The sequence below is a fragment of the Aotus nancymaae genome, unplaced genomic scaffold (genome assembly GCF_030222135.1).
Source record: "Aotus nancymaae isolate 86718 unplaced genomic scaffold, 86718_ANA_hifiasm-v0.15.2.pri h1tg000053l, whole genome shotgun sequence".
Taxonomy (NCBI): domain Eukaryota; kingdom Metazoa; phylum Chordata; class Mammalia; order Primates; family Aotidae; genus Aotus; species Aotus nancymaae.
This window is the reverse complement of record NW_026988467.1, coordinates 20761609-20787399: the sequence shown is the minus strand read 5'-3', so window position 1 is coordinate 20787399 and position 25791 is coordinate 20761609. Positions and strand designations below refer to the sequence as shown.

General features: G+C 49.2%; 1 protein-coding gene across 2 annotated transcripts; it reads left to right on the top strand.

Annotated features, from left to right (window-relative positions):
- The first annotated feature begins 1960 nt into the window (after positions 1-1960).
- On the top strand, positions 1961-25791 carry IL22RA1 (interleukin 22 receptor subunit alpha 1). 2 transcript variants are annotated; one of them, XM_012440253.2, is made up of 7 exons: positions 1961-2061; positions 6503-6635; positions 7997-8175; positions 10862-11037; positions 17056-17194; positions 22190-22311; positions 23822-25791. In XM_012440253.2, exons 1-7 carry the CDS (start codon positions 2019-2021, stop codon positions 24749-24751), a joined length of 1722 nt encoding a protein of 573 aa, XP_012295676.2. In that variant the 5' UTR covers positions 1961-2018; the 3' UTR covers positions 24752-25791. The 2 variants fall into 2 exon arrangements, with proteins under 2 accessions (XP_012295676.2, XP_064219811.1); XM_064363741.1 differs by lacking the exons at positions 1961-2061; positions 6503-6635 and adding an exon at positions 6647-6706.

Here is a 25791-nt window from a genome sequence, read left to right as displayed (position 1 = left end):
TTTTTTCTTAAACTGCTAGAAATGAAGTCTGGGTGTTCCCACATTCCTTAGCAATCCAGGTGTCTTCCTTCCCGTTAATTCCTACATAACCACAGACCCTCATAATTACAGGACGTCCAGTTCTTCCATCAAGTTCCTTCCTCCAGGGCTTCTGAGAGACCCCAAGGAAGGCTTTCATGTTCCACAGACCTGCAGGGCTGTCTTGTCCTCCTGCCCAGTCACTTGAGTCCAAAGCCTGCTCTTCTCCCTAAGGGTTCCTTGTAACCTGTTTCTCTGGTTGTAGTCTCCCCACATCGCCTTGTCATCAAAGTCATCAAAAGCCCTATATCCATCATGGTTCATTCAGCAGCACAGAAACCAGTCTTTCAGACCAAGGGACTTGAATGTAAAGGAGCTTGTCACCCAGATGATGGAGGAGCTGGGACTCTAATCAGGACACGGAGACAGTTCAGAGATTTTCCCACAGCAGGAAGCTGTGCCATTCTACCAACTGAAGGGAAAGATGCAGGGAGAAGGTGTTGCCAGAGCCAGGAGCTGGCCTCCAGACAGGACCAAGAGAGACAGAGGGGGCTGCCTGGCTGGTGGACTGCCCAGAGGGAGGGGGAGCTGCAGAGGAGACATGGCCATTGCTGGGGAAGCCACTCAAAGCAGAAAAGATGGGGAGAAATGCTCTGATCTCTGCCTCCCCAGTCTTCCTCCAGGTTTAACCCCTAGGGGAAGACTGAGGAGGCAGAGATCAGAGCATTTGATAAAGGAGTCTGGGAAATGTAGTTTCCTGCAAATACAGAAAATGACTGGCATGGGCCCTATCTTCATTTCTTCAAAGCACAACTTAGATTTGTCAAACAAACTTTAGCAAAGGCTCGGGGCTGACAACAAACAAATGACAATTCAGGAAAGAAAAACTTAAACAGGGATCCCAGGATATCACAACCCATTATAGCCAACACCTTGGCAGGAACCCTGCTAAAATCTCAGCTTGTCATTGTGGCCTGGGGCCAGGCAAACTCTTCCCAGAGGCAGGACCCTCTGATCATGTCCACCCTGACCAGAGTCCAGGCCCCAGACCCCAGTCCCCTTCAACCTTCTCCGGGGCCCTGCAGGGAGGAGAAAACCATTTCCTATACACCCGTCCCTTCATTCATGCAAAGCTCGTGTTCATCTCTGTAGATCCTGCCCCACGTGGCAGAATGACAGCATGGGAGAGCAGCCTGAATCTTCATTGTCCCGAACCAAAGGCCCATTCATGAATTTCATCCCCATGTCTAGCACAGCAAAAAGTATCACCGAAGTTCAAGTTCCATTTTTTTTCTAACCTTTTGCAGATCCTAGACCCAAAGGCTCACGGTAAGAGTGTCTGGGCTTCCTCACCCCCAACGGCCTCTCTAGGGGAGAGTCGTTCCCAAGCCCACCCCAAGCGTGGGAACCTGCCTTGATACGGAGGATCAAGGAGGAGCATCAGGCACCCTCTATCTCCTCCCGTCAGACAAAACACAGGAGTCACAGCTTTTCCTTTGCTGCAAGAAACATTCTGGGACTTTTTTTTTTCCTCTCTTGTCCAGTTATTTTCCTCAGGGTAAATCCCCTAGGAATAGAATTATTAAAGCAAAAGATAGGCATGTGGTGTAGGCTTTTGATCCACAGTGCCAAATTGCTTTGTGATAAGGCTGCATATTGTGGATTATTCCTGCCTTTTCTGCACCTCAGCTCCCTGATAAACCACTTGGGATGAATCAGCCACCAGACCAGATAAACAAGCCAGCCTGTTACTGTTGCTGTTTTCTGCAAGACGGAAGAGAACTCCCTTGGATCCCGCCCAGAACCTGGAATTCCAGAGCACTCAGTCCAGGACACCTTTGTACCCCTGCTCCCCACCAGCTCAGGTTCCGCCCGCCCCCTTCTCCCCGCCCCATGCTTGAGTGGAGCGGGTGGAGCCAGCTGCCAAGGCGCCAAGACTCCCAGCCCTCCCTCTGTGCACTGCAGAGTGGAGGCCAAGGGAGGGCTCTGTGCCGGCCCCGATGAGGACGCTGCTGACCATCCTGGCTGTGGGATCCCTGGCCGGTGAGTGCCCATTCACCCTGTGGTCAGACCTCCCCCATCTCAGGGGCCAATGATCAGGGTCATCTCCCCAGCACCCTCCCCAGCCCCAGCATAGTCAGTTTCGTTTCTTCCCTGCTAGGGCTGAGCGGGGTGCCGGGTGTTCATGGAGAAGCAAATGCCCAGCTTGGGTTGCTGGGGGCATGAGAGGGTGCCTCAGACCCTGGGTTCTTCCAGGGACCCAACTGACCCTCAGGTCTTGGGGGATATAGCCAGCTGTCTGAACTGGGGTGCTGGATCGCTGTATCTGAGTGAATGGAAAATTGGCCTGGAGGAGGCAGACATCCTTCGGTCCCTCAAATGGTGCTGACACAGGTTGTACCATCCCTTCCTCTGCCTCTCACCTGGCACTGGCCTGACAGGGGAGACGGAGGAAGGACGGTGGGAATGGAGCTTGAGTTCCGCCATTGCCGCCCTCCATGCCCCTGCAGGGCCTCTTTGGCCCCTTTTGTTATTAAGGATCTGAAAGCATTTTCTCCTAGAGTGGCCAGGTCTGCTACATTAATAGGTCTTAAGACACAGGACCCGTCTGGAAACGGGGCTTAAGGTCATAGTGTTCAAAGCCAATCAAGTGGGCTAGGGGCTCCTCATGATGGAGAATGTTACAGGAGCCCCTAGACTCTGTCTCTGCTCAATTCAGGGAACTTCCTTAGGAAGTCAATGCACAGTCCTGATGGAGGATGGTGAGGAGGTATGGCCTAAGCCAGGCCCTCCTTGCTCCAGGGCAGGAAGAGGCCCACAAAGCTGCAGAGCTTACCGGTCCCTCTGCCGCTGCCCCCCAGGGCTTCCAGCTCTGCGGGGTTCCTTCAGTCCGTGCTCCCCAGAATCAGGCTGGGCATCCCAGGAAGATGTGAGGCACCCCCTCGAGGCCCCAAGACACGTTCCTTTAGACTCCAGCCATACTGATTGGAAATCCTAGAGGCTCCTGGCCCTTTGAGATGGAGGACCCACAAGAAACAGCCCTTAGGAGATTGTTGAGGGTCAGCCGTCTCACGCTGCACACCCAGCGCCTCACACCCCCAATCGTAGGCTGACTCCAGAGCATGTGGAATTGTTTCTTGTTTGTGTGTTTTTCCTTAGCTTCCCAGCTGGTGGACAGAACGTTATTTTCCACAAGAATGTGAAAAAACATGTTGCCTTTTATAAATCCGCCAGCCTGCCAGGCTCCACACAACACATGCCTCCCCCGGTTTCACAATACAGACTTTCAACCGGGAAGGGCCGAAGCAGCACAGGCTGAGGCATGGATGACGGATTTGAGGAGAAGGAGCGAGTAGGGCAGGAGAAGAGGGGAGATCTTGTTAGTTCCCTGACACCCCTAAAAGAGAGGGGTGGGCCAAAGTCCACTCACCCCACTTCAGGAAGCCAACTGCAGTTCCTGACTGAAAAGTGGTGCCAACCTCCCCGGAGCTCAGGGTCCTTTGCCTTGGCAACATGCCCTGCCTCAGCCACCAGCCTTCAACCCAGATGGGCCCTCTGTTTCCCACCCAGAACACTGACCTCAACCAGCAACCGTTCTCACTGCAGACTCTACCCCAACCCTTGATGGAGCCTCTCAAATGCCACCCTCACCCTCCTGCCCTGACGCACCACCCCACCAGAGCCACTATTCAGGTCTGACTTGACTGGACTCCTTTCCCCAACTTTAGACTCAACCCTGAATCCATCACCACCCCCTCAGAACTAACCCCAGTTCCTCCCAGTCTCACATCTAAACAGGACGTCAGTTGCAGCCTGAGGCTCTGCGGCACAGCCGTCATCTTGGGTAGAGGCGGTAGACACCTCTCAATGCTGCCCCCAAGGCCCCATTCTGGGGACTCCAGGAAGCCTGAAGACATTTTGCAGCTGCTGGGCCAGAACCCAGATTCAGAAAGGAGGGCAGCCTTCGAGGTTAGCCAGAGGATGTGCAGCGGGGTCGGACCATGCTTCCCCATCCCACCGGTCCTTGCCAAGCCTGAGCACCCCTCTTGTGTGTAGACTTGGAGTGCAGGAATCAATAACTGTCCGTTCCCTCACACCTTGGGCCTGCTGGCAGTCATGGGCACGTCTGGGGAAGGAGAGGCATAGATGTATCAAAGACACACACCCAGGCCTCAAGGCCTTGACCCAGTTGGGGTGCTGAACATTTTCCCACCTGTTTATTTCCCAGGCCGGCCAGCAGGGGCCTCCAAGCTTGGAGCCAGCTGCCAGCTTGGGCCGCCATTTTCCCCCCAGCGGCCAGCTTGGGCCACCATTTTCCCCCCAGCGGCCAGCTTGGGCCACCATTTTCCCCCCAGCAGCCAGCTTGGGCCGCCATTTTGCCACAGGCCCTTGCTCTCCACAGCCCAAGCCTGGGGGGCTGAGGAAAGGGTTTTATGAGGAAAGGGCTCTTTGCTTACAGTGCAGATTGTGTCGGCAGCTACGGCCCCTCTCCAGCTCCTTCTTTGAGGCTGAGGCCGTGGCTTCTCTTGGCTTACCTTAAGCAGAACTGGGCTGCACAAAGACCTAAGCTGGAAGAGAGGGCTGTGCACTCTTAAAGGGCCAGCTTCTCTCCTCCTCTCTCCTCTCTAAATTCATCCATTTATCAGGTGCTCAGGTCCCTGAAGCCCCCCCACAACCTTCATATAAAAGGATGAACAAGACAGCCCCCTCCCTACACAGCGAACATCTGGCCTTCCCAGGCCTCCTCCCTTCGGACTCCACACATGTACTTAGGGGCCTGTTAGGCACTAAACGCATTCACAGACACTGCCCCGCTCTATCCACCCCACAACCAGTCTAGCACGGGATGAATACTGTAGGCTCTTCACATGCTGACTGTGAAGCTGGGCAACAGCTCTCTCTGAGCCTCAGTTTTCCTCATTCATCAAATGGGGATAGTGACAGTGAGCACATTGTCGTGAGGATTTAATGAAGAAAGGGACTTGCCTGCAAGAGGTCGGGCACTTCACAAACGCCAGCAGCTGCCGTTGTCATTATTGTCTGTCTTTAGGTAAATCAAACTCTTTCCATTTTAGAGATGAAGCAGTTGAAGTTCTCGTCGCTTAAACAACTTTCCTAAGGTCACCCTGCTCATGGGTAGGCTCAGTCAGGAGTCCTGCCCCCTAAAAATTTTGTGCAAGATAACTCTGCCTTCGAGAAGCCAGCCTGATGAGTGGGCAGGGATGGGCTCAGCTAGTGGAGAGACCGGAATTCACAAGCGCCTCCTCCGCCATTGCTTCAAATGACTGACTTGGGGCAAGTTACTTCTTACATATTTTAGTTACATATCTGTAAAATAAGAGTGAGGACACCAACTTCGGGTTGTGTTAAAAAGTGAATGAGAGACAATACCAAGCATTGATGGGGATGTGGAGAAACTGAACCCTTCGAACAGTGCTGGTGGGAATTTAAGATGGTGCAGCCATAACAGCCTGGACAGCATAGTGAGACCCCATCTCTATGAAAAAATTAAAAAATAAATTAGCCAGGTGTGGTGGTGCACAGCTGTAGTCCCAGCTACTTGGGAGGCTGAGATGCAAGGATTGCTTGAGCCCAGGAAGTTGAGGCTGCAGTGAGCCATGATCACACCACTGCACCCCAGCCTAGGGGAATGGGCAAGACCCTGTCTCAAAGATGGTGCAGTCACTTTAGAAAATAGTTTGACAGTTCTTCAAAAGGTTAAAGATAGAGCTACCATGTAACCTACCAAATTCTACTCTTAGATATATAACCAAGACAACTGAAAACATGTGTCCACTTGTAAAATTGCAGGGTTCACAGCAGCATTATTCATGGTGGCCAAAACGTAAAAACTACCCAAATGTCCTGATGAGTGGATAAACAAAATGTGGTGTATCACACAATGGAATAATATTCAGCCCTAAAAAGGAAGTACTAATCCATGCAACCACATGTGCGAAACTCGGAAACATTATGCTAAGTGAAAGAAGCCAAGGCTCTATTTATATAAAAAGTCTAAGCGAATGCACAGACCCAGGAAGTAGATTCATGGTTGTCAGGGGTTAGGGGAGGAGAAGAATGGGGAGTGAGTGCTAACGAGCATGCAGTTTTTTTGGGGTGGTGCTGAAAATGTTATGTTCTGGAATTAGATAGTAGTGATGATTGCACAACATTGTGAAAATACTAAGAAACCATTGAACTGAACACTTAAGGTGCTGACATGTATGGAATGTGAATCACAGCTCAATGCAAAGCAAAATGACTGAGAGTGGATGGTTGCTTAGAGCAGTGTGGGGAGTGGCCCCTCTCGCTGGCCTGTTTATAGAAGGCTGGAGGCTGGGGTCTGCCTGCTCGCCCACCAGGCTGGCATCTTGAAAGCAAAGGCACTTTGCAAGAAATTTATATGGAGCAGGACTCTGAGTCCACACGTGGGCAGGGTGACCCTGGGAAAGCCCCTGCTCACCCTCCTCCCACCCTCTTGCAGTTCATGCTCCTGAGGACTTCTCAGATCTGCTCCAGAACGTGAAATTCCAGTCCAGCAACTTTGAAAACATCCTGACTTGGGAGAGCGGGCCAGAGGGTACCCCAGACACAGTCTACAGCATCGAGTATAAGACGTATGCTTCTCTGCTGACCCCTCCTCCTTTGCTCTGAAGCCAGCCCCTCTCCAAGGAATCCCCTCCTCTCTGTATGTCCCCATGTCCCCAGGACTGGTGTCACACAGCCCCTCCCAGATAAAGCTTTGTTCCTTTATGTTTCTTTTGCAGAAGGAGAATAAAATAAGAGTGAAAAGTACAGGCGATAGGGTCAGGCTGTCTGGGCTTAAATGCCAGCTCTTGCCTGTATAACCTTGGGCAGGCAGGTAACCACATCAAGCCTCGGTTTCTCTGCCCACAAAGTGAGGAGAATGACAGCACCTTCATCACAGGGTTGTTGGGTGGATTAAACGAGATAAAGTCATTAACACTTGTGCCTGGAAAATTATAAGCTACCAATAATTGTCTTATTATTAGTAGTGAGATCAGGTCAACCAAAGATGCACCCAGCCCCTCTAGCCCACGCTCCTGTTTCTGTTCCTCTCCCTCCTACGCAGGTGAGGAGGGGTGGCCTGGACTCAGGAGTCCTCAAACCTGGCTTCCACTCCTGGTCATGCCACGCTGTCCTGTGGCAAGTTACTTCCCCCTCTCTGAGCCTCATTTCTCTCATCTGTAATATGGGAATAACAGGGCTCACATCAAAGAATTATGGTGATGATGAGCCCAGAATGTGGACTCAGACTGGCTGGGTTCAAATCCTGGCTCCCCGCATGCAGGCTTCAAACGCGTGGGCTCTTTGTACTTCTTTGAGCTTCATCATCTTTATTTGAAAAGTAAAGAGAATAGTCTGGGCACAGTGGCTCACCCCTGTAATCTCAGCACCTTCGGAGGCTGAGGCAGGTGGATCAGTTGAGGTCAGGAGTTCGAGACCAGCCTGACCAACAGGCTGGTCATACTGTCTCTACTAAAAACACCAAAATTAGCCGGGCGTGGTGGTGCACTCCTGTAATGCCAGCTATTCTCAAGGCTGAGGCAGGGGAATCATTTGAACCCAGGAAGCACAGGTTGCAGTGAGCCAATATTGCACAACTGTACTCCAGCCTGGGTGACAGAGCGAGACCCTGTCTCAACGAGAGAGAGAAAGAGAGAGAGAGGGAGAGGGCGAGAAGGAGAGAGCGATAGAGGAGGAGAGGGAGAGGGAGGGGAAAGGGGAGGGAGAGAAAAAGAGAAAGAAAGAGAAAGAAAAAGAAAGAGAAGGAAAGAAAGAAAAAAAGAAAACGCCTCAGAGGATCATTGTGAGAACAAAATGAGATATTCATATAAAGGGCCTGGGCCACTGAATGTGCTAAGTAAATTAGATCTCCTTGACATTATTAATAAGCCACAGGCCTAGGGCCAGCCTTTCCATCACCTCGGTGACCCGGCCTCTTCCTGGCCCGCAGGTACGGAGAGAAGGACTGGGTGGCAAAGGAGGGCTGCCAGCAGATCACCCGGAAGTCCTGCAACTTGACGGTGGAGACGGGCAACTTCACGGAACTCTACTATGCCAGGGTCACCGCCTTCAGCGCGGGAGGCCGGACAGTCACCAAGATGACCGACAGGTTCAGCGCTCTGCAACACAGTGAGTTGAAGCCCCTGTGGGCTTCAGGGGAGGGGAGAGGAAAGCGCAGGTGTTTTGGGGTGGGATGGCTCTTCCCCTCTGGAGTGGTGGAGGGCCCAGAAGGGGCTTTCTGCAAGGGGAGGGGGACAGTTGGGGGTGTGACTTTGAGGGAAAGCACCGCCCCCACCTCCACCAATTACAGTGTGTCCCTAGCAGATTAGTTCATTATTCTCCACCTCCACCCCAACCTCCCTAGTTCAGGCTACGCTTATCTCACCCCTCGACTGTGGTCAAAGCCACCTAACTTGTTTCCCCAACTCCCCCCTTTACCACCTCCTCCAGCCCATTCTCCACAGAGCATTTAGAGAGATCTCCTCAACACATAAATCCCACCTTCTCTTCTCAGCTTAAAACCCTCTGGGAGCTTCTCATGACTCTTAAAATAAGATCCAACTCCTTGCCATGGCCCTCGAGGCGCTGCCTATCCTGGTCCTAATCTTGAACATGTCTTCCGGGGCAGCCAGGCCTCTGACAGTTCCTGCCTCGGGGTCCTTGCTGCCCCCACCGTCTGGGGGCACTTCTGGGCTCTTCACATGACTGGCTCTTTTCCAGTCGGCAGGGCTCAGCTTCAACATCACCTCCGAAGTCAGTGTCCCCACCTCCAGCCCTGACAACCTGATTTTGGTAGGCTGCTGCCTGTGATTCTCTATTGCAATACAGAGTTTATTGTCTTCATCACTCACACTGCAATTACTGTGTTTGCTGACACGTGTTATCTGCCTCCCCCTCTAAAATGTGAGCTCAAGAACGGCACATATGGGTGGCAGAATCCACCGCATTCCCAGCCCTCAGCATAGTGCCTGGCACATAGAAGATGCTTAATAGCTGGGCATGGTGGCTCACACCCGTAATCCCAGCACTTTGGGAGGCTGAGCCAAGAGGATCATTTGAGCCCAGGAGTTCAAAACTAGCCTGGGGAACACAGTGAGACTCTATCTCTACAAAAAATTTAGAAATTAGCCAGATACAGTGGCATGCACTTGTAGTCCCAGCTACTTAGGAGATTGAAGTGAGAGGGTAGCTTGAATCTGGGACATCAAGACTGCAGTAAGCTGGGATTGCACCACTGCACTCCAGCTTAGATGACACAATGAAATCCTGTCTCTAAAAAAAAAAAAAAAAAAAACAAAGATACTCAGTAAATGAATGAAGGAGTGGATAGCAGTTGCTGATATGATTTGGCCGTGTCCCCACCCAAATCTTATCTTGAATTCTAGTTCCTGTAATCCTGTCTCTTGGGAAGGACCCATGAGAGGTAACTGAATCATGGGGACAGTTTCCCCCATGCTATTCTCATGATAATAAGTTCTCACGAGATCTGATGGTTTTATAAAGGGTCTCTGGTTTTGCTCGGTTCTCATTTTCCTTCCTGCCACCATGTGAAGAAGGACATGTTTGCCTCTTGTTCCCCCATGATTGTAAGTTTCCTGAGGCCTCCCCAGCCATGTGGAACTATGAGTCAATTAAACCTCTTTCCTTTATAAATTACCCAGTCTCGGGTGTGTCTTTATGAGCAGTGTGAGAACGGACTAATACAGTTGCCAGATTGCTCACCCAAGCTAAGCATGTGATGATGTTCACCAACTGACTTTACAGTCACACATAGCTTTTTAAGAAAATACAAAATAAAATTAAGTATTGTATTTTTAACCTGGCTTGTTCAATGCATTCACGCTTATTGTAGAGAATTTGTGAAATATAGAAATACATAAAGAAAAATAAAAGTCACCCAAAATGACCTTAACATTCAAACATAACTGCAGTTACTAGTAGCTGTGTCTATTTTGCAATCTGGCATTGCTTTTTTGTCCTTTTCTCCATCTATTTGTATTGTGAACGTTTGCTCATATCATTAAACATTTTTGCACAACATGATATTTCACAGTGCAAAATGATCCATTCTAGGGAGGTACTCTAATTTACTTATCTATTTCCCTTTTTGAGAACATACAGCTCAGATTTTCAATTTTATTAGCACCACTGAAGTAAACATTGTTCTGACTCAGCTATCTTCAATCTTGAAGGCCAGTGGATCATTGAGGTATTTTTACGACTTAGATTCAGGGGAAGTGAGGTCTATGAATCCCTGAAGTTGGATGCAAGATTTTTGTATGTGTACATTTTGGCAGGGAGAAGAGCCACAGCTTTCATCACATTCTCAAGGGAGTAAAACCAGGAAAGGTCATTTGGTGATTTGGAAAATTCCATCTTGAGAGAGACGGAAGTCTTCAGCCTGACCTTTGAGGCTGCATCATAGTATTAGGCCCCAGATATTATTTAGGATGTGTAGTTGATGTCATTGACATCCCCAAAGCTGTCATACTCAATAGATGAGCAGGGAAGGGTGTTCCAGGCTGACTTAAAGTGGGGACACAGGGGGCTGGGATGTGTGGGGGCAAGCCAAAGGCGTGACTAAGCGAAGGGGCTGGTGCCCTTCACCCTGGGTTCTTCTCATCCATCCTTGGTCATCCCTTCACCAGCCTGAAACCCAAACACCAGGGCTTGCAGAAACATCTCTCTTTTCACAGTTTGTTTAGCTGGCATTGGAGTGGAAGGAGAGAGAGTCCAGTCATTTTCCACTGTCCAGGGTAGCCTCAGACACTACGCACCAATTCTGACTTTTTCTTTTCTCTCTCCCTATCCCCAGCTACCCTCAAACCACCTGATGTGACCTGTATCCCCAAAGTGAGATCAATCCAGATGATTGTTCATCCTACCCCCACGCCCATCCATGCAGGAGATGGCCACCAGCTAACCCTGGAAGAAATCTTCCAAGACCTGTCCTACCGTTTAGAGCTCCAAGTCAACCACACCTACCAAATGGTAAGTGTATGTTGCACCCTGGTCTTTCTCTGCCTAGGAAGCCTCTCCCTTCTCAATTAGATGTGAGCTGCTTTAAGAAAAAAGGGGACATGCAGCACTTTGGGAGGCCGAGGCGGGTGGATCACGAGGTCAAGAGATCGAGACCATCCTGGTCAACATGGTGAAACCCCGTCTCTACTAATACAAAAAAAAACTAGCTGGGCACGGTGGCGCGTGCCTGTAATCCCAGCTACTCAGGAGGCTAAGGCAGGAGAATTGCCTGAACCCAGGAGGCGGAGGTTGCTGTGAGCCGAGATCGCGCCATTGAACTCCAGCCTGGGTAACAAGAGCGAAACTCCGTCTCAAAAAAAAAAGAAAGAAAGAAAAAAGGGGACCTGTTATGTAAATCAACATTTCCCAAAACACGTCCCTTGAGAGGCTCCTCGAAGCCTGGAGATCATCACAAATGACAACCTCTCTCTTGTAGATTCACACACACAATAGCCAGCCGAAAGCTCTGACAAGTCCTGCAGAGCCAAGACTCACTATCAATTTGTTTAATACAACTTCTCCCTAATTTATTTGACCAGAGAAACTTTTTTATTTGTTTGGTTGGTTGCGTTTTTTTTTTTTTAGACGGAATTTTGCTCTTGTTGCCCAGGTTGGAGTGCAATGGTGCGACTTCCACTTACTGCAACCTCCGCCTTCGGGCTTCAAGTGATTCTCCTGCCTCAGCCTCCTGAGTAACTGGGATTACAGGTGCCCGCCACCACGCCCGTCTAATTTTGTATTTTTAGTAGAGACGGGGTTTCTCCATGTTGCTGAGGCTGGTCTCGAACTCCCAACCTCAGGTGATCTGCCTGCCTCAGCTTACCAATATGCTGGGATTACAGGCGTGAGCCACCGCGCCCGGCTACATTATTTTTTGTTTAATACCTTCTCACATCCTGGGGAACAACCTCTATTAATATTTTCCGATGTTCACTTTAGAAAATGCTAAGATCAATTTCTACTGCTGCAGGTCTTTTTACTAGCTCTCCACTATTTGCAGGAACTATATACAGGTCAGTGTGGTAAGATGAGTAATAATAAGAGGTAGAAGGCAAGGGCATAAATTGTCAAATAATATAGAAGTTCTTTCTTTTTGTATTCAGAAAATATTTGGTACCCCCTACCCCTAACACGTGCCACCAGTCCACAATTCAGTTAAACGAATATTTATTTCCTACTTTGTGGTTCCTGCTTGCAAGGAGCTTATAATCTAGGGGGTGAAGAGGGAGTTAAAGCAAGAATGCAATAGCTATCGGTAGGGAAAATACGGGTACTGGGAGGTGGGGCAGGATGTCAGCGCAGCAAGATTTGGAAGACTTCCAGAAAACTTCTGGGAAGCCGAAAATGACATAATATGCATCTATGACCTGACATGCCTCAGAAATTGGTATCGGCTTCCAGAAAGACAATACCAGAAGTCATTCTTTTAAAGCACACAATTTAGATGTTGTTTATTCATAAAGTTTTGAAACCATCACCACTACCTAATTCTATCTAATTGGCTTCCAGAAAGCCAACACCAATTTCTGTGGCAAGCCTGGTAATATATTAATATTAATATTAATATTAATGACATCTCGGTAATGTATGCATAAGATGCATGCCAGGTAGTATATGCATATTACATCATTTAATCTTCATCAAAGCCTTGTGAGAAAGATTCTATCATCTCCATTTTCTAGATGAGGGAACCAAGAGAAGTTAAGTCACTTGCTCAAGATTGTTCAGCAAATAATAGTGTAGACAGAATTCAAATCCAGTTCTGTTTAGCCCACATTCCTTCCACCACTGGCTGCCTATACTGCTCCACCATAATCAGAGAGAAAAATAGGAAAACTTAAGCCATTTTTTTAAAAAAGAGACAAGGCCTCACTATGTTGCCCAAGCTAGTCTTGAATTCCTGGGCTCAAGAGATACTCCCACCTTGGCCTCCCAAAGTGTTGGGATGACACACGTGAGCCACCGCACCCGGCCATCTTAGGACATTTTTGAAAAGCACGGAACTGCCCAACATGGTCCCACAGAAACAGCATCAGAATCTCCTGCAGCACTTGTTTAAAATGCAGATCCTTGGGTCCCTTTCCAGTCAACTTAATTAACATTTTGCACTTGCATCCCTGGGATCTGGATTTTAGTGAGCAACCCAGGTGCTTCTTCCCCAACGCAAAGCTTGAGAACCTCTGGTGTAGAGGGACCCTGGGAGATAAACCTCAGAAGACTGGATGGGACTATGCTGTAGAAGGGGAGGGTGATGGAGGGGATTTCTTTCAGTAGTTGGGGGAGCCACTAGAGATTACTGTGCAGGGAGAGTCCCTATCAGGTCTATTATTTGGTAAGTATTTGGGTTCTTATTAAATATTTTATTGTTACTGATTTCTAACTTACTCAGTTTGTGAACACAGCTGTATGATTTCAGTCCTTTTAAATTTATTGGTGCTTGTGTTATTTCTGGCCCAGCCTATGGCCTGTCTTGGTGAATGCTCCTTGTGCATCTGAAAAGAATGTGTATTTTGCAGTTGTTTGGTGGAGTGTGCTATAAATATAAATTAGGTAAAAGTGGTTACTTGTGATATTCAGATCTTCTGTGTCTTTCCTGATTTAGGTGAGAGGTCAATTGCTCGTTTAATTGCTGAAAATAGTAACTCTCCAACTATAAGTGTGTCTGTTTATACGCCTGACACGCCTGTCATCCCAGCACTCTGGGAGGCTAAGGTGGGAGGATCTCTTGAGCCCAGGAGTTCTATTTCCCCTTTAATTCTGTGCATTTTTGCTTCATGCATTTTGAAACTCAGTTATTAAATACATATACATTTATGATTGTTGTATCTTCCTGATAGACTGACCCTTTTGTCATATGAATTGTTCCTTTTTATTTGTAGTCATACCTTTGCATGGAAGTCTACTTTATCTACTTTAGATTAATATGGCCACTCCAGCCTTCCAATGTTTTGCATTGTGTATCTTTTTACATTCATTTTCAGTCTGTCTCTGTTATTATATTTAAAATGTATCTCTTTAGCTCTGAGAGGCTTTACCTTTTTTTGAGTTATAATTTACACGTCATGGAATTCACTGTTTTAAAGCATACAATTCTGATGTTATTTGCATATTCACAAGTTGTGAAACCATCACGGCTATCTAATTCTATCTTACCAATCTTTCTTCAAGTTCTCTATTTTTTTCTGTCATTTCCAAAATGTTGTTGAGATAATTCAGTGGATTTTTAAATTTCAGATAATAATATCTAGAATTTTTCCAATTCTAAAGTTCCCAGTTTTTGCAGTTTCCATATTCTACTGAGATTTTCTATTCATTCATTCAATATGAGCATATTTTTGCTTCAGTATGGCTCATGCCTATAATCCCAGCACTTTGAGAAGCCAAGGTGGGCAGATCACTTGAGGCCAGGAGTTCGAGACCAGCCTGGTCAACGTGGTAAAACCCCATCTCTACTAAAAATACAAAAATTAGCCAGGTATGGTGGCAGGCTCCTGTAATCCTAGCTACTCAGGAGGCTGAGGCAGGAGAATCACTTGAATCTGGGAAGCAGAGGTTGCAGTGAGCTGATATCGCACCACTGCACTCCAACCTGGGTATCGAGCAAGACTCTGTCTTAAAAAAATAAATAAATAAAATCATTGTCTGCTAATTCAACATTTTGATCATCAGGGTCAGTTACTGTTGATTGTCTTTTCTCTTGAATATGGGTCACATATTCTTTCTTTGTATGTCTAACAATTTTGAAATGTATCCTGGACATTATGTTGAAATTACTGTAGATTCTGTTATATTCCTCCAAGAGTATTGGTTTGGTTTCATTTGGTTTTAGCAGGCAATTAATTTGGCTGAACTCCAAACTCTGAAATCTCTGTTCTTTTTTTGTTGTTTTTAACTTTACCTGGGCTGCTTGGCGTCTACCCCATTCATGCTTGCTTTAGGGGCCAGTCAGGGATTTGAACAGAGTTTATACACAGAGTTTGGGCCTTCTCTGTGGATCTCTCCTGTCTGTGGTTTATTCTCTCATTTTCCAGGAGCTATGATTATTCCAAACCCTGCCTTTTGGGTATTCAAGCCAGTAAGAACACAGGGTTCTATCTAGGCTTTAGCCATCCTACAAGGTATAGACTGGGGTCTGCCTTCAGGCTAAAAGACAGTAAAAATGGGAAATTTACCCATTGCCCTTCCTCCTCTCTCCAGTGTGTGCCTGCTTTTATTTTCTCTCTACTGCCTTTAAGTAACTGTTTTTCATTTTGCTCAGCATTTATAGTTGTTATTTTGGGGATGTTTGGTCCAATAGAAGCTATAAATTACTGGGATCAGAATGAAGAAAGGTCAAATATGGAAACAGAAGAGATATCAGAGTAGAAAGTTAGAAGACTATTGCAGTGGTATAAGCTTGAAATAAGGGCTGAACCAGGATGGAGGGAGTGAAAAACTTGGGGAAGGAGGAATCAGGGCCTTGGCAAATCTCCTGGGGTTCTATCTCATGGTATAGAATGTGTCCAGTTTCAACCATATGAGTTCCACAGTACAATAAGTTAAAAAATTCATTTATGTACTTCTTTACCCACTGTCGCCACCACCCCCATTCACACACACAAAAGAAAACAATAAATTACCCTCAACCTTGGCCGCCATGTGTCTGAAAACAGAAGGCAGAGCTGAAATACAAAGACCCAAAGAAGAAAATGCTCAGTTTTTGAACTCCCAAGAACACAGGTTCTGGTCCTTTAAAGGAAGCTTTTTGGGTCCTTTAAGGGCAATTAGCTACCTAAGATATGAGAGGGGATTCGTCCAAAATGGCTTCAAGGTTTAGGTCCTGGATATTAGAAGAAGAATGATGCTATTAGCAAAATTAGAGAATTAAAAACAGATGTGGGTTTGGGGTTTGGGATGAAGCAGCAGGCCCCAGAGAGAGGAGGGCAGCATGTTTGGACATGTTGACTTAGAGACGCCCATGTGGTACTACCCATCAGGGAGCTGCCAGGGCCCATCAGAGACTCAGCAGCTCTTCCTGAGGTAAGTTTGGGAGTTATCCACACATTGGTGCTCACAGCACCATGGGTTCAGATAAGATCACTAAGTGGCGAGAGAGTATGTGAAAGAGAAGGAAACGGTTGAACAGCAAACCTTGCAGAACAACATAGAGGGGCTAAAACCAGTGAAAGACCAATCAGAGAGGCAGGGGGAGAGCCAGACAGGATGACATGTGGCATCCGTGGGAACGGAGTTCAGTGTCAAAGAGGTGAGAGATACACAGAGGAATGAGAATCAGCACAGTTCCAGCAGAAGGACGGGCAGATGCAAAGAAACAAGGGCTTTCTTATGCAAGGCAGCTGTTTACCTGAGCGACAGGTATCCAGCATTGAAGAGCCTGCAGAACCAGGTGGGCTGCAGAGACAAATGAGTCTGGACTGGAAGCCAGGCACCAGGACTCTATTCTGTAAATATGGGTGAGGCCATCAAAGGCTTTTGAATAGAAGAGCATTATAATCAGGTTATCTTTTAGAAAGATCCCTGTGACACCAAGATGAATATGGAAGTGAACAGGGGCAAACCCAGAGATGAGTGAGCTTGAAAGAGGCTACTGCTAGAGTCCAGGCTGAAGGCTTGAGGCCCAATTAAGGCAGAAGCAATGAGGAAAGAAAGAAAGGATGAGTATTCAGAGAGTTTTTGATGTTTAATAAAGAAGTTGAGGGACGAGAAGAATTGGAAGGAGAAGGGATGGTGGGAGGGTGGGAGGGTGGTGGAAGTCATAACGGCAGCAGCTAGAGTGTATAACCACTTCCTATGGGCCGGATACTGTTGCAAGTGAAAGGCACACAAGTTTGGAGACTCATTGATTGGATTTGGGGATAAAGCAGAAGAAAGGGGAATGGGAACAGAGGGCCAAAGACAGACCCATCAGCTTCTGGTTTGAGCTTTCTTGGGATCCATGTGGAGATTGGTGTGTAACAGGAATCACGCTGGGTTCTCTGTCCCATTCAGCGCCTTGAAGGGAAGCAGAGAGAATATGAGTTCTTCGGCCTGACGCCTGACACAGAGTTCCTGGGCACCATCATGGTTTTTGTTACCACCTGGTTCAAGGAGAGTGCCCCCTACGTGTGCCGAGTGAAGACGCTCCCAGGTGAGTTCAGCTGAAGCCAGAGGGAAGTGTGGCTCCTGAATCCAAGTCTTGACTCTCCTCTTTCCTCACTGTAACCAAGGTGAGTCTTAGCAGCACTCTAAAAAACCATGGAAGGGTTATCAGTGTGTTATTGAAGTCAGTCTTTGTTTATCCATAAAAGAGGTGGCTGATGAGTTATCAAAGCAAATGTTTGATTCTCACCCTCCAGCCTATGTCTGGATTTCCCCTCTCTGACAGGCCTTGTGTGTGTACCTTGGCAAAGCAAACTCACCTTAATATTAACCCAGGTGAGATATACCGGAGGGAAAATCTGCAGGGGGGAAGCAGAGAAGATAAAAAGATCCCTCAATATCTTCCAAAGTCAAACAATAATAATGGTATCCAGATAACCAGCATTTCCGCAGTGCTAACAGGGACCAGGCACGACCAAGTGCAACCCACGTGAACGGTCTATGGGGTAGGTATTGTTTTCATCCTCGTTTTACAGATGAAGAACCTGAGGTTCAGAGTGGTTAGGTAACTTGCCCATGGCTGGGCACAGTGGCTCACACCTGTAAATTAAGAACTTTGGGAGGCCAAGGCAGGAGGATCACTTGAGCCCAGAAGTTTGAGACCAGCGTGGGCAACATGGCAAAACCCCATCTCCACAAAAAAATCAAAAAATGAGCTAGATATGGTGGTGTGCACCTGTGGTCTCAGCTACACAGGAGGCTGAGGCAGGAGGATCACTTGAGCCCAGGAGGTTGAGGCTGCAGAGAGCTGTGTTTGTACATCTGCATTCCAGCCTGGATGACAGAGCAAGATCATGTCTCAAAAAAAAAAGCTATTTGCCCAAGGTCACACAGGTGCTGAGGGATGGAATAAGGCCTAATTCTGAAGGCCATATTTTTACCACAGAGCTACTATAGACACAGTTGGGGTTTTTTGTAGTTTTTTTTGTTTTTTGTTTTTTGAGACAGAGTCTCACTCTGTTGCTCAGGCTGGAGTGCAGTGGCACAGTCTCGGCTCACTATAGCCTCCACTCGCTACAACCTCCGTTTCCTGACTTCAAGCGATTCTCCCACCTCAGCCTCCCAAGTATCTGGGATCACAGATGTGTGCCACCACCACGTCTGACTAATTTTTTTTTTTGGTTAAAAAAAGAAATGTAAATTTTTTGTGTGAAAAAAAACAAAGCAGGGTTTTGCCCTGTTGCCCAGGCTGGTCTTGATCTCCTGGCCTCAAGTGATCCACCTGCCTCAGCCTCCCAAAGTGCTTCGAATGCAGGCATGAGCCACCACCCTGGCCTAGATATAGTTTTGAGTCATCTGCTCAATGAGGTGGTTCCTTCCTCTGGCACATTGAAACTTGATTCTCATCACAAGCATCATGATATTTTTATTAGTGTTTATTTTCATAGACAGATGGAAATGTTGCATTGCTCAGACTGCAGGTTTAGAGGATGGATAGCAGTGGATGAGATAGATTTGGTAAAACAGTCTCCACTTCATCCTCATGTTCAGATTCATGATGTCAGTAAGTGATCTCAGTTCTAACCACACCAACATTCAGAACAGAGTTGAGTCTGCAAGCTGGACACCGTGTGTGGCCCAGCAGAAAGAGGAGTACTGCACGAGGAATGAGAAGGCACAGTGTTAGTCAGACGCCAGCCAGCCACGTGCCTGGGAGAGTCACAGACTCTGGGAGCCTCATCCCTCATCTGACAGATAGGGTTGCTGATGCCTGGGCTGAGGCCATAATCAGAGGCCAGGCAGCTGCCAGAGCTGGGCCCTAGAAAATGACGGTCTGGTCCTCAGGTTTGTTTGGTAACTCATCAGTTTTCCAAAGAGCCCACAAGAGATGGATTTCTCCACCTGAGAATCCCAGTGCATTAATTGGCAGGGGAACTGTGTCTCATGGCACAGCCAGCACTGGCCACTTGCATGGGGTGTACCCTTCCTGGGGTGAGGGCTGCTAGGGAGCCCAGAATAGAACTTAGCAAGAGGAGAACTAGAAAAAGGAAACTGACTTTCTGGGGCTAAGCTGAGAGCATTTGTGTGACCCTCTTCCCTGGACTGTCCTAGACAAATCTCACCTGCTCCTGGCCCACCAGCTTTTTGACGACGTGCAGACCACTCCACCCTTATCCACAACGCCTTTCTGTTGCCTTGTCCTTACGTGGTCTTTTTTTTTTTTTTTTTCCGAGATGGAGTTTTGCTCTTGCTGCCCAGGCTAGAGTGCAATGGGGCGATCTCAGCTCACCACAACCTCCGCCTCCCAGGTTCAAAGGGATTCTCCTGGCTTAGCCTCCTGACTAGCCGAGATTACAGACATGTGCCACCACACCCAGCTAATTTTGTATTTTTAGTAGAGACGAGGTTTCTACATGTTGGTCAGGCTGGTCACCAACTCCCAACCTTAGGTGATCCACCCACCTTGGTCTCTCAAAGTGCTGGGATTATAGGCATGAGCCACCGTGCCCGGCCCCATGGTCTTGCTCATAATGGGATACGATTTTTTCCTAAGACCGTAGCTACTTTTATATAAATCACACTTCTTGGTGGCTACTTCTTGCTGACATATAGAAGGCACCTTATTCTTTAAAATATATTAAAAACAATTCCCGCATTTATTAGGTTCTACTATATTGCCAAGCAAATATTTGTGCCAAATGCTTCACATATATGATTTAATCTTTATTATTAAATGTGACATATATTATTTAATCTTTAGAACAACCCTGCAAGTTGGGTAGCATCATCCCATTTTACAGAGGAGGAACTCTGGCTCAGAGAGGTTAAGCAACTTGCCCATGACCACACAGCTGCTCGGGGAGCCTGGTTGATTCATCTGGTTCTGAAGCCTGGGCTCTACCCACCACTTTGCAGTTTTGCTTACAGTGAGCCTCCTCTACTGCATACTTCTTCCTCCTTCTTCCATTTCAGAGTGATGCATCCTGCCCTTGACCGTGTATCCTGATGTCTGCGTTACCCCCAGAATCCCCTTTATCTACCTCTCAGTAGATAAACAAGGAGGGCCACAGAGCATTGCCCCAGCATCTTGATGATGGAAAAGGCTCTAAGGGCCATTTCACCTCATATCCTAATCTTACAGATGAGGAAACTGAGGCTTCCTTACAGAGTGGCAGGGAGGATAAGTTTTGGAGTTACACATGTAACTCCGCTGAGTAGCTGTGTGACCTTGGTCAGGTCACTTAACCTCTCTGGGACTCAGCTTTGTTATCTGTGGGAAGGGAGCATGCCTATCATTCTGTGTTGCGTTTTCATGATGTAGTGAGATAACATAGGTAGAGCACCCAGCACAGCCCGTCGCCCATAGTAGGAGCACAGCCACCGCTGGCTACTGTTATTATTAAAGGGTAGACCAGAGAGGGTCATGCAGGCAGGAAGGATGCTCAGTGTCCAGGTGTGACAGAGCCAGACCTGGAACACTCCATATTCCTTACTCCCAGGCAGATGCTGTTCTTATTATTCCATCCAGCCTTCCTATGGGTGAAATGGCAATGTATCAAATACACACAATGTAAAAGGGAACGGTGTCAAGCCAGGGACCATTCCATGTCCCTATCCTGTCCTGGGACAAGGAGCAGTGGTTTTCCAGGAATGTTATAGCTATTCAAACATCCAGCTCATGTCTTTTTCCTGGAGTCGGGATGGGGTAACATGTGACAGGGGACAGGGTCTCATCAAAGTGGGAAGCTGACCCAGAGAGGTTCAAGCTCGTGGGCTAGGGGAGGAGCGAGGAGTGGGTCAGAAGTAGAGGATCCAGCAGTTCCCAGGATTCACAGTGATCGCCGAGGTCATCGAAGCTATTGAATAACTCTCCAAGCTGAGGCCACACAGGGGCCAGGAACAGAGGGAGGGTGATTAGCGAACCCTGGACTGCAGGGGTCTTGACTCTTTAAGTCGCCTTCCTTCTGTGGCAAACTGTCAGTTTTACCAAAGACTCCAATGACCTCTTCCTCCCCAAGCCCTTCACAATCCCACTTGGGCAAGTGACAGGAAGTGTGTCATGCCTGGAACCGGCTGCACCCATCCCAAAGATGCTGGAACACCGGGCGGAGGCTCGGGCACTAGAGTCCTAGTCATCCCCTCCCCTCTGTTTCGGACAGGACAGTGCCTTTCCAGGCTCCCTCCTGACCGAGATCTTCCCTGATGCCCAGCCCCTTACCTTGGTAGGGAGGTAGAAGGGACAGGCCTCCCTGTTGTCCCTTCTCCCCTCCCTCTGCCTCTACCCTGCCAGGGAGGCAGGACTGCCCTTAGACTCAGGCAAGAGGGGCCCTTCCTGCACCAGCACTTTAGAAGGCCCTTCTGGCCCTGCCCTGGCCGTATTCCCCCTTGCAAGATGAAGACTCCATACAGTAAAGGGGACAGGTCCATCTAGATCCTGTGGCCTTTTTTCTAGACCACATTGTGAGTAGCTGAGCCCCTGAAACTCTCTATCCATACGGCTCAGAGCCTGTCATCTGTCTAGGCAGTCCTCTTTTGGGGGTCCTTCCTCATGAGGACAGACACTGCTGACATGCAGTGCAGACCCTTGACCCAAAGGACAATCAACAGGTGGCTATTTGTGGGAGGCACTGATGAGGTCAACCGTGAGGGCTGGGGCATCTATACACATGTGCATGAGGGCCCTGGCAGTGTGGGATGGAGTGGGGCCGGGCTGGGCTGGGGGCCTGCAGTGCGCTGCGGGCTTTCCCTGCCCCGCCTCACCACTTCAGCACCGTACCTAGAGAAGTCCAAGAACTCCGAATTAAAATATGGCATCCCAGGTAGTTGTGAAAAGTCTTTTTGTCAAGGTGGAAACATAGACCATTTTATTTAACAGTGTAAACATATAATTTGTAAATTCTGACTATTTAGACGTACCGTATATGGACTTCCATTTGTGATCTTGCATTCTGAGTATAGAAGAGGCCTCCCAGCCTAGCCGGAGAGGCGGGCCCAGGCAGAGCCTGGCCTCACACTTCCTCCTCTGGCCCCTTTGCTTTCCCAGACCGGACATGGACCTACTCCTTCTCCGGAGCCTTCCTGTTCTCCATGGGCTTCCTTGTCGCAGTGCTCTGCTACCTGAGCTACAGATATGTCACCAAGCCACCTGCACCTCCCAACTCCCTGGTGAGCCATCCTCCTGGGGCGGGAGAGAGAGGTCCAGGGGAGGGCCTGGGCTCTGAGGTCCCCGGTTCTCCCCAAAATGCAGAGATCCACAGACAAAGCAGGAGATGGGCCTGCTGTCTCCCTTCATGGAGCTCACAGTCCCACCTAAAGTCAGCAGCCGTGTGGCCCAGCAGGTCTCAGGACTCAGTGAAGAGGGGTGGGTGATCAGGAAGGGTGGACATGGAATAGAAAAGCGACATGGCTTGGAAGTGGCCAGCACCAGGAGGGTGCCGTGGGACTTCAGTGAGCAGCAAGGCAACGAGGGCGGAGTGGTGGGTGCCTGGAGAGCCGTGGCACTCATGCCCTGTCTAAACAGGCAGCAGGGTACCACCATGTGGGAACTCAGGCCCAGCACTGGCTGATCTTCATGTTTTTCAAGAGAAGTCAGAGTTTCTGATTATGTTATGAAATCTCCAAATTTTCAAGTATTCAGAACTAATTTTTTTAACTTTTTTTTTTTGAGATGGAGTCTCACTCTGTCACCCAGGCTGGAGTGCAGTGGTGCGATCTCAGCTCACCGCAACCTCTGCCTCCCGGGTTCAAGCGATTCTTCCGCCTCAGCCTCCCATGTAGCTGGGATTACAAGCATGTGCCACCACACCCAGCTAATTTTTGTATTTTTAGTAGAGATGGTGTTTCACCATGTTGGACAGGCTGGTCTCAAACTCCTGACCTCGGGTGATCCGCCCACCTCGGCCTCCTAAAGTGCTAAGATTACAGGCGTGAGCCACTGTGTCCAGCCATTTTAAACAGAAAATTTTTAAATGGCAAAACTGATTTTTAAATGGAAAGCCCTTTGTTACAGCTCTTTTAGAATTTGTCTAGCATGTGAAGACCAGAACCCCCCACCCAAAAAAAAAAATGGAAAGCCCTACACCAGTCACACAAATCACATCAGCAGCCCCCACCTGATGGCAGTGCCGCCTCTGCTAGAGCAGCCAGGCCCAAGGCAGAGGCCATGAGTGGAGCCCCCTGGGGCACCGGGAGCCTGCTCTCACCCATCCACGGGACAGAAGAGCTCTGAGGGAGTTTTGCTCAACGTGCAAGTCCAGATGAAGCATTTTCTGTAAAGCTCTCCTGACCTCTCCTGGCTCCTTCCTTTCCTACCCTGACCCTGTATTAGGCCCTCAGGGACCCGTGGGCCAGGCAACCATGCAGGCCACCACCTTGAGAGCGTGCCCCAGTAACCCCAATCCCCGTTATCCATTCCCTGGATTATCTGCCTCCTGGAGAAACCAGAGCCTGGGTCTCTCTTCCTGAGATAACCCAGACTTTAGAACCAAAGAGCTGAGAGACCCTGTCCCTTCGCTGGCACCTAGAGTCGTCTCTGGGAAGCAGAGGGGATATGGGACAGACGAATCTTGAAAAAGCCCCAGATGCCTCCCCATGGAGGACCTCACCCACCCACATGACCAGCAGGGAGCGTGGCACATACCCTAACTGAGGGGTGGCACTGTTGTCTTCCCTGCAGAATGTCCAGCGAGTCCTGACTTTCCAGCCGCTGCACTTCATCCAGGAGCACGTCCTGATCCCTGTCTTCGACCTCAGTGGCCCCAGCAGTCTGGCCCGGCCTGTCCAGTACTCCCAGATCAGGGTGTCTGGGCCCAGGGAGCCCGCGGGAGCTCCACAACGGCACAGCCTGCCTGAGACCACCTACTTAGGACAGCCGGACGTCATCCTCCAGCCCTCCAACATGCCACCTCCCCAGATCTTCTCCCCACTTCCCTATGCCCCGAACACTGCCCCTGAGGTCGGGCCTCCATCCTATGCACCTCAGGTGACCCCTGAAGCTCAAACCCCCTTCTACACCCCACAGGCCATCTCTAAGGTCCAGCCTCCCTCCTATGCCCCTCAGGCCACTCCGGACAGCTGGCCTCCCTCCTATGGGGTATGCATGGAAGGTTCTGGCAAAGACTCCCCCACTGTGACACTTTCTAGTCCTAAACACCTTAGGCCTAAAGGTCAGCTGCAGAAAGAGACACCAGCTGGAAGCTGCCTGCCAGGCGGCCTTTCTCTGCAGGAGGTGACCTCCCTGGCTATGGAGGAATCCCAAGAAGCAAAATCATTGCGCCAGCCCCTGGGGGTTTGCACAGACAGAACATCTGACCCAGATGTGCTACACAGTGGGGAGGAAGGGACACCACAGTACCTAAAGGGCCAGCTCCCCCTCCTCTCCTCAGTCCAGATTGAGGGCCACCCCATGTCCCTCCCTTTGCATCCTCCTTCCCGCCCCTGTTCCCCCTCCGACCAGGGTCCAAGTCCCTGGGGCCTGCTGGAGTCCCTTGTGTGTCCCAGGGATGAAGCCAAGAGCCCAGCCCCTGAGACTGCAGACCTGGAGCAGCCCACGGAGCTGGATGCTCTTTTCAGAGGCCTGGCCCTCACCGTGCAGTGGGAGCCCTGAGGGGAACGGGAAAGGCCTGGGGCTTCCTCCTTGTCCCTACCCAGCGTCACATCCTTGGCTGTCAATCCCATGCCTAATCACGCTGCATACTTTGCGTCCCAGCCCCAGACAGGTACCCTTGAGAGAAGCAGAGGGCATGGCCTGCAGGGCCCCTGCCATGGGTGAGCCCCCCACTGGAGCAAAGCAGCCTGATGATAAGGACTGCAGTGGAGAAGCTCTGGGGAGCAGTCTGTGTAGACAAGCGTGTGCTGGCTGAGCCCTGCTGGGCAGAAACGACAGAGACCAAGGAGGAAATGCAGGGAAACCCCCAAGGTCTGGGGCCCCACCTTCTAACATCCTGGATTCAGAGTTCTCAGGGAATCTGCCTCTCCTCGCCCCATTCCTGACCAGTTTCACAATCTAGCTTGACAGAGCGTGAGGCCCCTGCCTCTTCTGTGATTGCTCAAAGGTGAGAAGAGAGCCTGGAAAAGGATGCCTTGCAGGAGGCTGGGCAGAACCAGAACAACCTGCACTTCTGCCAAGGCCAGAGCCAGCAGGACGGCAAGACTCTAGGGAGGGGTGCAGCCTGGGGCTCATTCCCAGCCAGGGCAGCTGCCTGATGTGGCACTATTTCAGCTTCATTCCTCTGCTAGAAAGAGGCAAAATGAAGGTCCGCCAGGGAGGGAGACACACAAGACTTTTCTGCAGGCAGGAGTTTCAGACCCTATCCTGATGACGGGGTTTAAAAGGAAGGTGAGGACTGTGTCCCCTGAACGGGTACAGTAACACACTGTACTAATATCACAACTTTGGAAACTGCCTGGATTCAGCCCATCTGGGCTCAAATTCCAGCCTCACCACTTACAAGCGGTGTGACTTCAAACAAATGAATCAGTGCCCAGAACCTTGGTTTTCTCATCTGTAACATGGGGATCATAACACCTACCTCACCGGGTTGTGGCGAAGATGAAATTAAGTCGTCGTTAAAGTGCTTAATAGTGAGTGCCTGGTACATGGGCAGTGCCCAATAAATGGTAGCTATTTCCTGTTGTGATTTTTTT